The sequence below is a fragment of the Capricornis sumatraensis genome, chromosome 20 (genome assembly GCF_032405125.1).
Source record: "Capricornis sumatraensis isolate serow.1 chromosome 20, serow.2, whole genome shotgun sequence".
In the NCBI taxonomy this organism is placed as follows: Eukaryota; Metazoa; Chordata; class Mammalia; order Artiodactyla; family Bovidae; genus Capricornis; species Capricornis sumatraensis.
Window position 1 is genome coordinate 41,294,122 of NC_091088.1, and position 16,102 is coordinate 41,310,223.

Here is a 16,102-nt window from a genome sequence, read left to right on the forward strand (position 1 = left end):
TGGGTCATTGGGACAATGCACTCCTCTTCTGCCTGCCTCCCCTTGCCTGAGGTTTGGGGAGGCTGCAGTCTCAAGAAGAGCTTGGTACTTGTGGGAACTTGTTTTCTCCCTGTGGACATCAGTGACGACTCTGGAATAAAGCTGCTTCCACCTCCACCTGGCTCTTCAGCAGACTCAAAATCAGAAGCAACTAATTCTGGTGCTCAGGCTGTGCTTTAGCACCCAGGTGTGGCCAGTGGTACATCTGACGTAATGGATGTTCCTTTATGGGCCGCCAGGCTGCACTGGATTGGACAGCCGTCCAGTGTTGCTTCCAGAAGCCCATCCTGGACCCAGAAGAACCTCCTGGCTTGGTATGCTCCCATGGGGTTCTTGTCCTTAGATTTTGAAATCAATCAATGATAAAGGGAAGAACTGAGGCAATCTACCTTTCCGAGCATTCTTCTCCACCATGCTGGCCCTAGCTGCAGACAAGGGAGTGACCTTGGTCATAATTGCTCAATTAAGGCAATTGAGGGGAGCGTGCTCACAGCTGCCTTTGGTTCTGGGTATGCCTCTGTGAGAACACAGGAGTACATTCCTCCTGTCACGGGTTGTGGATTTGCCTGACAACAGGGAGTCTTTTGCAAAGGCTGACTTGCCCGGACTATGTAAATATTACTCCTGTCTGACCCAAGCTGGCACCTTCCCAGGGATCCTCTGGAGCTAATCCTTTGACTACGCTTGTCTTGAAGGATCCCCCACCCATACTTTTCTTCACTGAAGTAAATGACCAGCTTATCTCAGGAACTTGTCTCCCAGTGGCTGCCAGGGAAGCAAGGGCCTCATGCTCTAGGTTCCCTCATACTTGCTTAGTGAGCCAGGTCACCCCCTCATTACCGGATGGTGACCATGTTCTTCCCCTCTGTTGTATACAGACTTCTCCCAGGAGCCCTTCTGAGGAAGGCCAGAGACTCCCTACAGCACTACAGCTTTGTAGTATAATTAATTTCTTCGAGGTCTTTGTTGTTGATCTCATTCAGTCCTTCTCATGGTATGCTAATCCTTCTGTAGTGGGTAGTTTGTGAAGCTATCAGCCCTTTAATATTGGCAAACTTTAATGTGTACATAAGAGCAGTGAGCACGTTATAATAGCAGAGTGGTTTTCAGTCCTTTGCTTCTGTGCCTGCAGAAGACTGAGATGACTGGTATTAAACCTGGAAGTTGTTGCCTGTTACTTGCAGCACTGAACTGCATCTTAGTGGATACTTAGGATAGGAAACCAAGTCTGTCTGTTGGTTTTATAACTGCAGGAGTAGGACAGAAGTGAATAACTTTAGGAGGTTTAACAACTTCATGTAGTTAAGAATATAGGCAAAGATACACATAAAGTGAAATGGGTAGAGGTAGGATAGAAAAGTAGAAATGCTTAGGCAATCTTAGAATGGGCAGGAAGACATTTCCTTGTTTATCTTCCCTATGAGAATGAGTCTGTGCCCCAGGGCAAGGAGGCACACCTTGAATTGAAGGTTCTGTGTACTGTTTCCCTAGACCTGTGCAACATGGTAGCTACCAGCCATAAAGAGCTAAAGTATTCAAAAAGAGCTAAAGTATTCAGTTCCTCCATTGCAATAGTCACATTTCACATGCTCAACAGCCATATGTGGCTAATGGGTTCTACTGCACAGTGCAGATAGAGAACATATTCGTCATTACAGAATAAATGCCAGCTTAATCAGAGTTAAGGCATTTGTGGTTTGGAAAGGAGTAGGGACAGAGTTTGCTTACAAGAGATACCAGTTTTGGTAACAATATTGGTCCTTTTGACGGCAGTTTGTTTTCAGTGACTGCTGTGACTAGTTAAAACATTTCTCAGTGGAAAGCCAAGTTTAAAGCCACTTGCTTTAAGTCCTCGGTGTTTGAAACTTCTCACTCCCTTTTGGCAGATGTTAGGGGGAGCAGGGAATATGGCAGGAAAACATGTAAGACAGATTTTACTTGCTCCCAATGTTCAAAGCTTTTATTAAATACATTTATACATACCTTGTTCCTTGGCACCACTGCCGGAGGAAACAAGCAATCTTTACACGTTATCAGAGTAGGAAGCAGGGAGGTAGGGATAGCTGTTTAAAACCTCACATCACAGGCAGATTCTACTTCTTTCCTAATGGCCATTATTGTCCAGTCTGCCACTTCAAGGGACTCACTGCAGCCTTTCTAGAGACCCTCTATCAAAAGAAACTGGCTTTTACTAGAGTCAGGTAACCTGGAAAAGCCCAGTCTTAGTGCTGATAAAATGAGAGACTCTATTCCACTTAACTGGTTTCAGCAGAGGAGGAGAATGGGAATGCTGGGAAAATGCCTGGGCCAGGAAGCTTCGCTTTTATAGCATTTCCCCCCTGTGGACTGTAGGGTTGTTTTATTTTTTATTTTTTTAGGGTTGATTTTTGATCAAGATAAACAGGCCCTACAGATAGTAGAAAGGACATTCCCTTAGTGCATGTTTTCCCTGTGGTGGAATGGTGCTGGTGGATATGCTTTTTCTTTCCCTATACTAGACTAGGAGGATGCTAACTACTGTGGTGGACCCTGCAGTCACAGATCCCCCAGGGGCTTGTAGAACCTCGTGGTTATCACAGGATCGTCAGTCTGAATCGAGGTCATGGGGGCTGTCATAGTCAAACTCCTTCTGCACATCCAAAGGGTATTTGCTCCACATTGGTGGTCTGCTGTTGTCTCTTTCTTCTTCGCTGACGCTGCTGTAATTGTCAGAGCCTAGAATAAGATAATAGGAATGGGCTCTAATTGTATGGTTTTCTAAATGACCACAAAAGTCCCTTCCCTTCTCAAAAAAGTGTTTTGTATTATAAAATACTTGCTAGAATATAGAACAATTAAAAAAGCAATAAAATTCTTACCATGTAAACCAAGCCCTTTAACAATGGAGTGTTTCATCATTTCTCCCCTAAGTATGGGACTTTTTTTTTATTATAACAGTTGTAGTCATATTGCACATCTAATTTTGTTCCCTGCCACTTCCCCAGTAGAATATTCCATAGTTGAATTGTTCCTCTGTTACCAAACACCAAGCAATTCAAGGGTGGTGCCAGCGCATCCTTCCTTTCTCTTCCCCGAGGTACCTAGTCTGTGTTGTTACATTTGTAAATGCACCAATTTACAAGTACCTGAGAAAACCCTGGGACTACTCCTACTGATGAATCTCTCCAGCACTTTATTCAGAGAAGGGAAAAGGACTGTTGGTAGGCAATGACAGAACTAAGGATTTGAACCCAGGCCTGACTGACATTATACCTCCAGCAGCCCCCATGGAAACACCGGTCCTTGCATCTCCTACCACTCCAACAGCTTGTGGTTGAGCTGCTGCTGCTGCTGCTGCTAAGTTGCTTCAGTCGTGTCCGACTCTGTGTGACCCCACTGACGGCAGCCCACCAGGCTCCCCCGTCCCTGGGATTCTCCAGGCAAGAACACTGGAGTGGGTTGCCATTTCCTTCTCCAGTGCATGAAAGTGAAAAGTGAAAGTGAAGTCGCTCAGTCGTGTCTGACTCTTAGCGACCCTACGGACTGCAGCCCACCAGGCTCCTCAGTCCATGGGATTTTCCAGGCAAGAGTACTGGAGTGGGGTGCCACTGCCTTCTCCAGTGGTTGAGCTAGTGGAGCTCAAATGGCAGAAAAGGAAAACCAGCTAAGATATACCTGCCAATCTTGCTCCCACCTCAGTCCCAGATCCCATCAATCCCTCACCAACCAGGGCTGCTATTACCTACCTCTGGAATCTTCGTCACTGTTCTCCTCCTCTGGGTACTCATTGCGCCAGTTATTCTCACTGTTTTCGTCATCTTCATCATCATAAATGTCCTCTGGTTGTTGGTCGTCATTCACCTGCACATCTCGACACAAATTTGAGTGTAAGTCAAAACCTCTAAAGGTATGCTCTGAGGGAAGCTATTAGCAGACCAACTTGGAGAGACATCATTTAAGGGTGATGTGTGAAAAAGAGAAAACGGAGCAGTCTGCTAGTGGCTATAGTAACCTCAGGCATTTATAATAATTTTTTCCTTTTAAGCAAGGGTAAGAACAATGATCATGAATACAACCTAGGGAGGCAAAGCAAGGGATTGGGTCATAAGCTTAGGCTGCTTCATGGGGCCCCTTACCAACTCCCACTCCTGGCTGTAGGGCTGCACAGAGAGGATGTTCTCAATCCATCTTGGAGTCGCCCTTTCCAAATAGTAAATGTCATACACAAAGTCGTCCTTTTGTTCCTTCTGATGCCCAGAACTTGGTCCATATTGAGAGACATTCAACCCCTCACGGATCAACTCTACACAGTTGCAGAGGATCACATCTGGGTCAGATTTCTGTAAAGTGAACAGCAGATGACACGTGCATAACCTAAAATATGGATGTCCCAAGACGAAGAACCTAAGAGCTTGGTGAAGGAAGCCTTCCTGCAGTTCTATGTGGAATTCAAGATTCTTATCCCCATGGCCAACTAGTCTCTTTTCGTTTATCTATGAAATAAAACAACAAACAGTCTATAAAATTAACATGTAGTAGTACTTTTACAGGAGAAGCTTACAAGATAAGTGTCCTACTCTTCTGCGGGTTGACACAAGAGAGCCCACAGGAACACTAGAGGGAAGGGGAGAGCCAGCACAAGTGGTTCATCTCAACCCAGGCTCTGCTTCTGCAGGTCTTCTCTGAGTTCCTTTGATATGATGTTCTCCCTTTGGAGAGCCACAGGCCCCCTGCAGCACCCCTAGTTGACAATCAAATGGGTCTGTATTTTGTGTGACCACCTCTAGGGCCCTAAGGGCGTTTCTTGGACTAATACCTGGTGCCTAGTACCAGCCATCACCCACCACTAGCTTGCTCACACTGACATGCTGCTTTTGCTCACAAACTAGGAGGGGACTCGATAATCCTTTTTCTGATAGTTTGAGATGTACTGCCCCAGAACAGAACTTGCCCAGGTAAAATGTGCTCCAGTGGCAAAAGGCTGTGTTATCCAGGGTAGCATGGGTTAATTTGGAAACGAGAGGGACATGCTGCAAGTCACTCTTGACAGGTTCATCACTGAAAGTTGTACAGCTCAAACCAAACACCATATGGGGGGAAGAGGGTGTGTCCCATGGTCAAGGCAGATAGAGGGAGAGCAATGTTCTCATCTTTTACAAGCTAAACAGAATTAATTCTTACTTGTTCCAAAGTTAAGAACTAGACATGTCACGTTTTGTGAAGACTCTTGACCAACCTCAAAGCTGTTTACAAGAAAAGTTCTGACTGTAACTCACAAGTCCACAGACCTCAGTTCAAATTATGCAGCCATTAAATATTAAAAAAAAATTTACAGAAGTTAGCAAAACAAAAATGCTAGACATAAGAAAATAAACCAGTTTTATTCCAGTTATCTTTGGGACGGGGGTAAAATGAATGCATTTTCTCCCACTTTATTTTTTGAGGCTACACCTGACCAGGGATTGAACCCACACCCCCTGCAGTAGAAGCAAGGAGCCTTAACACTGCACTGCTAAGGAAGTTACCTGCCCCTCCCTTTATTTTGCTTTCTTCATAAAAGAAAAAAAATTTTAGATCTAGTCTATCTGTTTCTTTACCTATATTTTCAATTATGCTACATACTGTTTGTTAAAGTATTTTTCCATCTTGCCAGTCCTCCTGGTTACCAATTTAATGGTCTAACCTGTTGTATATGTCAGTTTCTATACATAATTGTTAGCTTACATACACAGCACTGTGATGAACGTGTCATTTCTTGCATTTGAAAAATGGAGATAAGAGTACCTACCTTATATGGGTTTTGTGAGGATAAAATGAGTTAAAGTAAAAAAAAGAATCTAGCATAGTACTGGACACATTACTTAGTATACGAACAGCAGCTTTTGTTAATACCATAGCTATTTGCTTCTGTGGAATTATTTCCCTAGGATAAATCCTGGGGGTGAGATTGCTATCACTAATTTTAAAGTTTCTTTAGATTTTTGGATGGCTTTAGCGTGCAAACAATAAAAATAGTTTGAAAAATAGGCTCCAGTGTATTTTTAGGATGCCTGATATTACTGTAATGCATCAATTTTAAGCACTACAATCATGTACAATTTTAATCAGAGCCTCGCCAACAGTGTTATCAGCAACCCTTTTCCCAGTCATCTAGTAAGCATAAAACCTCAAGTGTGCTTTCAGTTTAAATTTATGTTTTTTAATAATCTGCAAACATTTTTGATGGGTTTACAGTGTGTACTGCATTGTCGGGAAAACCTGTGTTCAGATCCTTCCTAGCTTATCTACTAATTTTTCTTAGATTATTTAATGGGCTATTTAACTGACTTGATTCCACTGAACATGGGTTCACTTTTAAAATGTGTTAACTTATGACACAGTCTGGAATTAGTTTTGGTATAACAGATGACTATCATGTCCAGGTATACTAGTAATACAATTACACATTTTTTGCTTGATATATTTTGAATATAAATTTCATTTTGGGGGGCTTCCCTGGTGACTCAGTGGTAAAGAACCTGCCTGCATTGGCAGGCATGGGTTCAATCCCTGTTCCATGAAGATCACACATGCCTTGGAGTAACTAAGCCTGTGAGCCACAACTGCTGAGCTCATGCTCTAGAGCCTGGGAGCTGCAACTTCTGAGTCCACGTGTTGCAACTACTGAAGGCCGTGTGCCCTAGAGCCTGTGCTCTGCAACAAAACAAGCCACCACAATGAGAAGATCGTGAACTGCAACTGGGGGGTGGCCCCCACTCACCGCAACGAGAGAAAAGCCCAGGCAGCAACAAAGACCCAACATAGCCAAAAACTGTTTTGTTTGTTTTTCATTTTTTAAACTTCAGAAACCATTAAAAGGAATCATATTTGAAAAATGTTTATTAAGAGACGGCATACCTTATTGAGAATTTTCTATTTCTCTGATCTTATTGCATGTAGTTGACTTTGTTTTTTTGCAAGTGAGGTACTAATTTAGAAAATGTAATTAGTAGAAAGTAACACAATTAAATGTGAGGAAGACGTGCATTCTAATCCTAAATCTGCCTCAAACTTGGTATGCTACCCAGGCCTGGGCCTTTAATCTTTCTTTCATGAGTTTTCCCATCGGCTTTATTTTTACATTGGTCAAAATCTCCAGGGATTCCCCATCTCAGGGTGAAAGGCAAGGTGTCCTTTCAAGTACTGACTTGACAGGATCTAGCAGATACCCTCTTCCAAAATTCCTTACTATCTTCTCCCAACTCACTGGGCTCCAGGCACATTGACCTTGCAAACACCAGACAAATTTGGCTTCTGGGTCTCTGCACTTAAAGCTCCTCAGTATGGAATCCCTTTCCCCAAGACATCTGCAGTGCCTAGCCATTCACCTCCTTCAAGTCTTCACTCAAAAGTTATTTCAGTGAAAATGACACTGAAATAGGACCACGCTTTTCCTCTTTTCTTTGCCCCTTTTATGGCCCATATCACCATGTGATACTGAAATTATATGTTTGATGTTTCTCTTCTCCACCTGAATGCTGGGTCCTCATTGCTGTACCCACAGAACCTAAGAATCAAACCTGGCGCTGAGTAAATGTCGAATGGATAACCTAACCTGAAAATTGTGGCTATCAAGCTGGATGGATCATCCATCTCTGAAGTGAGGCCACGTGTACCCTCTTCAACTGTGTGCTGACTTTGGGCACTATTTGTCCAGAGAAGCCCAGAGCTCGACTCCGGGGCTGTACTCACTTTGCAGGAGATCGCGGCGGCGGCGGCGACCTCTGCATCTTCTTCGTGGACCAGGTCTAATAGCTGAAAGCTTGCGTCGTCGGCGGCTTTTGGGGTTCCTGACGCATCCTCGGACTCCAAGCTGTCCGAGGGAATTCCCGAGGATCGGTGGCTAGAGACTACTCTGTAGCGGCCTTCCTGTCGGATCTCCCGAGCAGAGGCGCGGAGATGATGGCGGATACGTTGCTGGCTGCCCTGGGACGGGCGCAGGGCGGCCCGCAGGAGCGGCTGGACTGGCTCCTCCTAGGGTGGGGGGAGAAGCAGAGGTGTGGGGGGGCATAAACAGGGGTTGGTGAAAGGGTCACGGATAAGGATGCAACCCAGCTGTACCCTAAGATCCCTTTCACAGCGGCTCCTTCCCGGCCCAATACCTGTGAGCGCACGGTGGCCACCAACTGGAAGATATTATTTTCTGCTGCTCTCTCCAGATCCTCTGGAGACGTCTTTGGAGTTTCCAATTCAACTGCGCTGGAGCGGAGGCGTTTACAAGCGAGGACCAAAGCCTCGGCGGGCTCTGCGCCGAGCTTCCGCTTCACCCGGAGGACAGCTGTACTTCCAGCCTCCATAGCGGCTGCCGTGAAGCATTGTGGGAATGTGTTGGGTGTGACGGAAAAGCTTTTCAGTTCCCCTTCCGGGCCCCGCCCCCGGCACACTCAGCGAGGCTAGGGAGGTCCTGGCTTCCCACGCCTGTCGCGGCAAGATGGCGGTGGCGCACGAAGTGAATGGAGCTGTTCCCGCGTCGGGTGAGACGCTGGACGGGTTGGGAAGGTGGGGTCGCGGTTGAAGGCTCGAATGCAGCCAGAAACGTACTCAGCCCACGGCCTCGGTCGTACTTGAACACTGAGGTACACACCTCTTCGGGACTCCGAAGGAACTTCTAGAGTCCTCATGGGGAGGCTCAGAGCTCCCGAACCGGCGGTAGTGCGGGTTTCTAGGGGGTCCCCGCCTCTGCCATTCAGTCGGGTAATTGCTTCTGGCTTGGCTTGTGACTGAGCACCTTCGCGGGGAATACCTGGCGTCTCCCTTCAGCGACAGAGACCCGCGCCTCAGTCTTTGGGAGCTTCGGCTATCGCACCTTGGCTGGTCCACGGTCCCCTGGTTCAAGGTCTTTCCCAGTCACAGTGTTCTCAGTAGTTGGAAACCAGTCTGTTTACCACATATTGGTCAGAGAGTCCCTGTAAAAGCGTACACCCACCGTTTGTTGTTCAGTCGCTCAGTCGTGTCCGACTCTTTACGACACCCGCCGTAGATACTCCTTTGCTTAAAACCGTTGAGTGCATCTAGAACAAAATCAAAACACCTTTCCAAAGTCAGCATGGCACAACGGTTTGCAGAAGCCCACATGCCTAATCTCCCATCATTTCCTCTGTTCAAAGTGCTTCAGTCACTCAGACTTTTGTAACTCTGCACCTAATTCTTGACATTTTACGTCGTGTTCTTGGAAAAGTTGGGGTAAGGATTCCTGAAATATGAGCACTACACTATCATAGCTTTTAACCCGACTTATCTTTCAGGCCTCAACTTAGATACTGTTTTTCTCAGAAAGCTTTTCCATAACTTTGTTGTTCTCTTTCATAGCACCCTGTGCATTTCCTTTCTTGCCCTCAGGTAGTCTAATTATTTTATTTACTCTTTTTCTCTCATTAGAATCTATAAATTCTTGGAGGACAAGAACCTCCTTTCTCTTTATGGTAGTCCTCCAGTCCTAATACAGTACCTGGCATACAGAAGGTGCCTAGTAAATTTTGAGTGACTGAACCAGAGGTCTACTCTGAAATCTGACTAGTAAAGCAATTAAGGCTTGGCAGTTGATTTCCATCCCCTTCTCGTAAATAACCATGTGATTACACAGCTCTTGGAGAATGAGGAGGAGATTAGAGTATCCTTATCCTGACTCTAGACTGTGGGCTACTTCTGGGAGAGAGGACAAGTCATAGTAATACATGAGGGGATTCATGTGTGGAAGATATGTAGTGTTCACCCAGAGAGGTTACAGGACATAGTTTCTGTCCTCAAGCATTTATTTAGATTTATATAAAACCAGTGACTTCTTTACAGTTCTGAAAAGACACTGTGGTCCTAGTTACAGCCTCTGCAACATCATAGATACAAAGAGAATTCCGTAAATTACAGTACTTTATTTCCCCTTAGCCTTTAAGTGACTTCACAATTGATTACACATGGACCAGAGGATAAGGGTTTTAGGAGTCTCCACAATATGGACCCCATCAACGTGTTTGACTTCTTGTTCAATGGAACTTCAGGTTAATTTATTAAAGGTTCATTGTGCATGATTTTTTAAGCCTATCTAATCTGGTGAAGTACTTTCTCCCTTCCCCCGTCTAAATCCTACCCATCTTTTAAACTTCTTTCTACTACAGCATTTGTTGGAAGTGTTTTCTAAAGCATATTACAGATTATGGTAGTTCTAGATACTCTCCCTTTTAATGACATTAGCTTATGAGATATGCAGAGCTGATTCTAGTAGTGCTTTTCAAGCTGTAGGTTGAAACCCTTTGGTGAGTTATTAAAACAATTTAGTGGATTATGACCTGCATGACAAATAAAAATTAAATATAGTGGACTATATCAGAGGGTCTTGCCTACATGAAGACTAAGTAATGGTTTTGTGAAACTTTATATTGCGTGTGTGTGTTGTGTCTCAAGGTAAAATATATTTCTTACTGGGTTGTCAGAAAGCTTGATAACCACTAAATTAGAGAGTAGATATACTAAAGTAGAGTTTTGCTGAAGGACTAATTGACTACTTTGAACCAGGCTAGTGACTGAGTCTTTTCAGAAAAGATTGTTCCCCATCCTCTAGTATAAGAATTCAGAGTTTACTTAGTTTACATGACTTCAGAAGAAAGTCAGTAACTCTGGCCAGTAAAATGCCTTACAAATGTTTAGGGTCCTGCGGAGTAGGCATTCTTTCTAATGTTTACAGATGATGGATCAGTGCTTATCAAGGAATGAAGGAAAGTGTGGAACACTTGCTGTTTTTTGAATAGTAAGACGCAGGGCACTGTGAGAGGCCATGTCTGCTAAGAAGTACCTTCAGACTTTGAGCTGTGGTATTTCTCTCAGAAATAGATCTTTGGCGGGAAACAGGCCATATAAGACATTTATCTGGTGACATTTCATTTATTCGAAGCCTTTTATTTTAGATGAAGAAAGTTAAAATTGCTTTTAAAATTCAATACTGAGTAGATAAGTAATTGACATAACGGTAATATAATAATATAATAATATAACATAATAGTGAGGCACTAAGAATGGCAGTATAATTACAAAAAGGACAATTACTATTACTGGCCTTTGTGGATTCCATCCTTTTCCCTTCATTCCTATAGGTAACCACTGTCATCATTCCCTGTTACGCTTTTGGTGTGATCCCTGAAGACTATATTTTCTGTTGCATAATTATGAATTTCATGTGAATACAATCATGTATACTCTGTGGTTTGCTTATTCTTTGGCTTGGTGTTATATTTTGGGGATTGTTCATGTTTGAATATTAGCTGTGATTTATTTGCTCAGGTGAGGTTTACTTAGGTGATTTGAATTACTATTTCTTTGCATATTTCCTTAAACTAAATGTTTACTATCAGTATTGCTGACACTCCTTTACCACCACCTCAGTCTCTTTGTGTTCTCCCTTTTCCTTCTAGCCCTTTCTTCTGCTTTATTTCTCTTCTCACCTGCCTTCACCTGAGGCTGTACTCAGGTGCAACTCTCAGGCTCATTTGACCCCATTGAAACCATGGAGGCCTGCTGAAGTTTCCAGATAGCTTTCTGAATTTTTGTCTTAATGATTTTTGATGTTGTGTGCGGAATATAAAACTAAGTAACTCTTGATAGGAAGATCGAAATTCTGATGAACAAATATTTTCAGTGTCTTGACATTTTCATCCATTTCATGAGTTCTTTTTTTCCCCCCCCTTGTCTTAAAAATTCATTTTCCTCTATATTTTGGGGCATTATGATTTGAATAGATTTCTGATGATCAGACTTGTCTACAAGAAGTCAGCTAGCAAGGCTGCTTTTCTCTGCTAAAGCTGAGAAGCTGATTGACATCATGAAAGTCTTCTGCGGGCGGGCCAATCCGACCACAGGATCTGTGGAGTGGCTGGAGGAGGATGAGCATTATGACTACCACCAGGAGATTGCAAGGTAACGGGTTTTTTTTTTGTTTTTTTTCCCCGCAGTTCACTGTAGCTGGGTAGGGCCATTGATCTCAAAGCAGATGCCTTGGAATCCAGTCTGAGTGGGGCATAGATTGTCACCAAGTGCTGCTGACGGGGGCAGTGTTGCTCACCAGCAGGTCTGCTCAGCCGGGTAGGTATGTGTGGGAGTTCCACAAAGTCATATCTCTGTGGAGAGTCAGATGTTGTGTAGCAGCCATACCAGAGCCCCAGAGGATTTGTCTAGTGGACCAAAGAGGACCCAGGGTTCAGTAGTAGTAACAGCAATAGACGAGCTTATGAAATTTAATTATTGTGTCATGAAATGATGACACATTTATCATATGGTTAAGTTCTCTTTAATGGAAAACGTGGGGGAAAGTGAATTTTTTCCTTTGGAGGGATATTTAAAAGTATGTCAGTGAGTTACTGTTATTAAGCAATCATTAAGTGTATACAACACTGTGTGAAGACTGTGAATATCAAAATGAAGAAGATGAGGTTCTGGTTCTCAAAGAACATGCAGATTTGTGGAAGAGACAGATATATAAAAAATTATGACACCATGACATGAAGGTCATTGGAAATGGGCACAAAAGTGCATGGAAGCATCAAGAACCAGCTGTGCTGGGAGAGTGATAATTTGAATGATTTCCCAAATCTAAAGAGAGGGTGATTGCTTTCCAGGCAGCAGGGATTATGTGCAGACTTGCAGATGAGCTAGTTTGGGGAATGACTAGCAGGTCATTGTGACTGGAGTATGGTGCAAAAGTAGCACTGTGGTGAGGGAGGCTGCTGAAAAGATAGGTGGGGTCATGTTGTAGTTGGTGGGAGCAAAATGCTCTAAGAGGAGCACGGTTGTCTTAAGTTCTAGCTTTGCCACTTAAGTCTGTGACATCAGCCAAGCTTCTAAACTTCTCTGAGCCTTGAAGTAGTAATATATGCCCCGTGTACAGTATAACAGTACATGCCTCAGTATAATAACATTTATCCCATAGTATGATACCCTTTTCTTACCATCATTTGATGATTGAATGAAGTACAATGTTTGGTACAGAATAAGAGCTCAAACACATTACTTTCTAAGTATTTTGGATGTTATTTTCTGAGTGATTGAGATGTTAAATAGGGAAGAAAATAGATGAGGTTGCATTTTGGAACATTCCCTGAGAGCAGTGTGGAAAGAGTGTTGGAGGGAGCAAACAACTTCTGGGCATTTGGATAGATATTGCAGCCCCATGGCTGAGACAGCAGAGGTGGAGAGAGGAGGAGAAAGCTTTGAGGGAGCCTAAGTTTGGTAACTCTTGGGTGCAATGATGGAAAGAGAAAAAATTGAAGAAGCACCAAGATTTCTGATTTGAGTAAGTGGATGGAAAACAGTTCCATCACAAGGAGAACACAGGAGGAATGAATGTTGTTGGGAGATGAAGATTAGTATCGGGTTTGACCATCCAGATGGAAATGCCAGTGGGCACATAAATTATGGATCTGGACAGTTTGCAGTTATTAGTGAGAGTTGAAGCTGGAAGAGATTGCAGGCTTTCAGAGATCGTGTGGGATGAGAAAGGTAGAGGGTTGAAGAAAGAATCCTGGAATATCTGGTGAGGCAAGACAACCAGCAGTGGATGGCCAGAGAGTAGAAAGGAAGAGAACATTTCAGAAAGGGGAATGTCCAGCAGGGTCAGAGAAATCCTAGCTGTTAAGTGATGGGAATGAGCTGGTGGTGCTTAGGGACAGTGATGTCAGTGGAGTGGAAGGAGTGGATGGCTGATGAGGCAGGGAAGATCGGGTGTGAAAATGTCCCTTTTGAAGTGAAGGAAAGTAGAAAGGACCAGATTTCAACTAAACACTCATAGGTAGGTTCACATATTAAAAACCTTGGTATGTCATTTAAAAAAAGAAGCAGCAGAACTGTTTGTTTTTGGTGCAGTGCTCCTCAAAATGTGGAGTAGGAAATGCCTGTGTCACAGTTGTCTGGAGCACCAGTTCAAGTGCAGATTTCCAAACTCCAGCTCCATCTTCTGGATCAGAAGTTCTTTGCATTGTGGGAAGCCACATGTAAAAAAAAAAAAACACCTCTCCATTAATTCTGATGTTGATTGGAAGCTGGAGGCCCCCTCTTTCGTGAGAGTGCCTTAATTCTCACCTGGAACTCTCAGAAAGCATCTGTGGGCTGAATCTGCTGAGTTCTGGGGATTATCCTAACCCTGCCAGAGATTTTTCAGATTTCTATATTACTGTGGTAGAACATACAGATAAGCAGCCCTCTTCTCTGTAGTTTGACGAGCTCTTCTTAGTTGTCCCTGATAACATAAGGGAAAGTGCCTTCACATACACAGGAGGCATATGGATTCTCTTTCCCGGATTGTTCTCCTCGGTGTTCCTTCCGTCTTTGGTTATCCCTGTATACAAATGTATGTAAGACTATGTGAAGTGTTAGACACATCTGAGTTGTTCCTGAGGAAAAAAATTAGATGATGTTTATAACATGATCAGTATGCTAGGACTGTGGAATTACTGTGACAGGGCCAACTATCACAGGAGATTCAATCCAAGATTCTTTACTAAAAATAAAAATGTTTCTCTAAGATTTTTTTTCCTGCAGTATGAGAGAATGACAGCTTATAGCTCTGTTAAAATAGTTTAAAATGGACCAGATGTTTGTTCTATCTGATGTAGGAATGCATTTATGTATGTGAATATTCTCATATATTGATGTTTATCATTATTAGCAGAGGTTTCTAACCTGTCTTTTTATTTTTTTTAGGTCATCCTATGCTGATATGTTGCATGACAAAGATAGGGTAAGTGTAAGAGGAAACTGTTATTTATTTATTTATCTTTTTGAAACTGTTATCTTAAAGTAGTGTTTGAAACCTTCCACTATGCAGTTAAAAACTGCCCCCAGAGCCACGCTGTTAGAATGATGCAGAGAGGCAGCAGTAGGGTGCACTGCTTAGGAAAGCAGGAGTCTGGGTCCTTCTTGCTCGTCTGTTACTGACTTGAGCATGACCTTGGAGAAAACATGAGACCTCTGCAGACCTCACTTATTAGAATTTATAATGAGTGGGCCATACTAGCTGATTTCCATGATCTCTGGATAAAAAATACAGTTTTACTTGGAATGTTTACTTTGTAATTTTAAAATAGAATCTCTAGAGGTCACTGTAGACTGTATTTTGTAAAGTATATTTGGCTTTCACTGCAGAATTACATTTCAGCTTTTCTCCTTCGTTTTTGTTTCATCTGAGTTCTCTTTGTTTGAATTATGTTACAATTCTGATCTTATCATGGTTAGCAACCCAGGATTTCCTGGTCTCCCAGAGTGCTTAGCTAGTCAGCCTCATCCAGATCGTTCAGATATTGGGAGGCTTGAAGGAGAGGGATGTAGGGCCAGGCTTAAAAACTGAGCAGTGCTTGGCAGAAGGATCAGGGCACATGATAGGTCTGGTCATGAGGCTGTGTCGGTGGCAGTGTCTCTTTCACCCAGCTTGGATTAACTGCCTGCTTCTTGGCAACACTGTGACAGAAGGGCCTCCTTACGCACCATTAGTGTTCAGACTACACCACAGGGGCTAGGTGCCTCCCTCATTTTTGTCAAATACCTGAGTGCCTTTGCTGATCTGCTGAGGAATTACAGAATGGGGAACAAACATTGTTGGCTTTTGACTAATCTTCTGTAGTTTAATATTCTTGACTTCTTGTTGGACTCATGGGCTTGTGAGCCTCTCTGATTTTTAGTGTTGTCTCCAGAGAGGGTCCTTTTTTACCCAGCTTCCAGAGGATTTGGACAAATGGCATTGTCATCTATCCGGTCAGCCAAGCCAGAAAGATGATGTCTTTCCCTTATCTAAGCCTGTAGTTGATTGACCGCCAAATTCCATTGTTCTTTCAACCCCACTGCCTGTGCAGCCCTCATTGACTGGTGTCGGCCCCTCTTTTCCTTTCTCTGTACAGCAGCCCTAAAACCCTTCAGTGTCCTCCCTCTTGCTGCCTTCGAGATAAACTTCAAATTCCTTGATGGAATATTCCTGAGTCTTCATTATTTAACTCTTCTATTCTCCCCTTCCCAGTTCTACACATGAGGAAATGGAGTCAGAAGTTGCTGGTTAGTGACAGTCAAGAAAAAC

General features: G+C 43.4%; 2 protein-coding genes across 2 annotated transcripts in view; one reads left to right on the forward strand and one right to left on the reverse strand.

Annotated features, from left to right (window-relative positions):
- Nucleotides 1-1,998: 1,998 nt before the first annotated feature.
- On the reverse strand, nucleotides 1,999-8,354 carry SLC7A6OS (solute carrier family 7 member 6 opposite strand). Its single transcript, XM_068992633.1, has 5 exons — nucleotides 8,160-8,354; nucleotides 7,750-8,031; nucleotides 4,155-4,358; nucleotides 3,765-3,879; nucleotides 1,999-2,754 (listed from the first exon to the last, which is right to left on the reverse strand). The coding sequence occupies exons 1-5, from the start codon at nucleotides 8,352-8,354 to the stop codon at nucleotides 2,624-2,626; spliced, it is 927 nt and encodes a 308-aa protein (XP_068848734.1). The 3' UTR covers nucleotides 1,999-2,623.
- Nucleotides 8,355-8,452: 98 nt separating this feature from the next.
- PRMT7 (protein arginine methyltransferase 7) overlaps nucleotides 8,453-16,102 on the forward strand; it is a 39,863-nt gene continuing 32,213 nt past the window's right edge. The window contains exons 1-3 of the mRNA XM_068992115.1: nucleotides 8,453-8,531; nucleotides 11,784-11,961; nucleotides 14,740-14,776. Of these exons, the coding sequence (XP_068848216.1) occupies nucleotides 11,867-11,961; nucleotides 14,740-14,776 (132 nt within the window). The 5' untranslated portion in view covers nucleotides 8,453-8,531; nucleotides 11,784-11,866. The remainder of the gene's footprint in view (nucleotides 8,532-11,783; nucleotides 11,962-14,739; nucleotides 14,777-16,102) is intronic.

What these genes read in the sequence shown, in the direction of transcription:
- SLC7A6OS (XM_068992633.1), bottom strand. Translation starts at nt 8,354, where the DNA reads ATGGAGGCTGGAAGTACAGCTGTCCTCCGGGTGAAGCGGAAGCTCGGC. An exon ending in ACAGCCAGGAGTGGGAGTTG is followed by an intron (nt 3,880 to 4,154) that starts GTAAGGGGCCCC and finishes CGAGATGTGCAG; the next exon opens with GTGAATGACGACCAACAACC. An exon ending in CAGTGACGAAGATTCCAGAG is followed by an intron (nt 2,755 to 3,764) that starts GTAGGTAATAGC and finishes ATCTTATTCTAG; the next exon opens with GCTCTGACAATTACAGCAGC.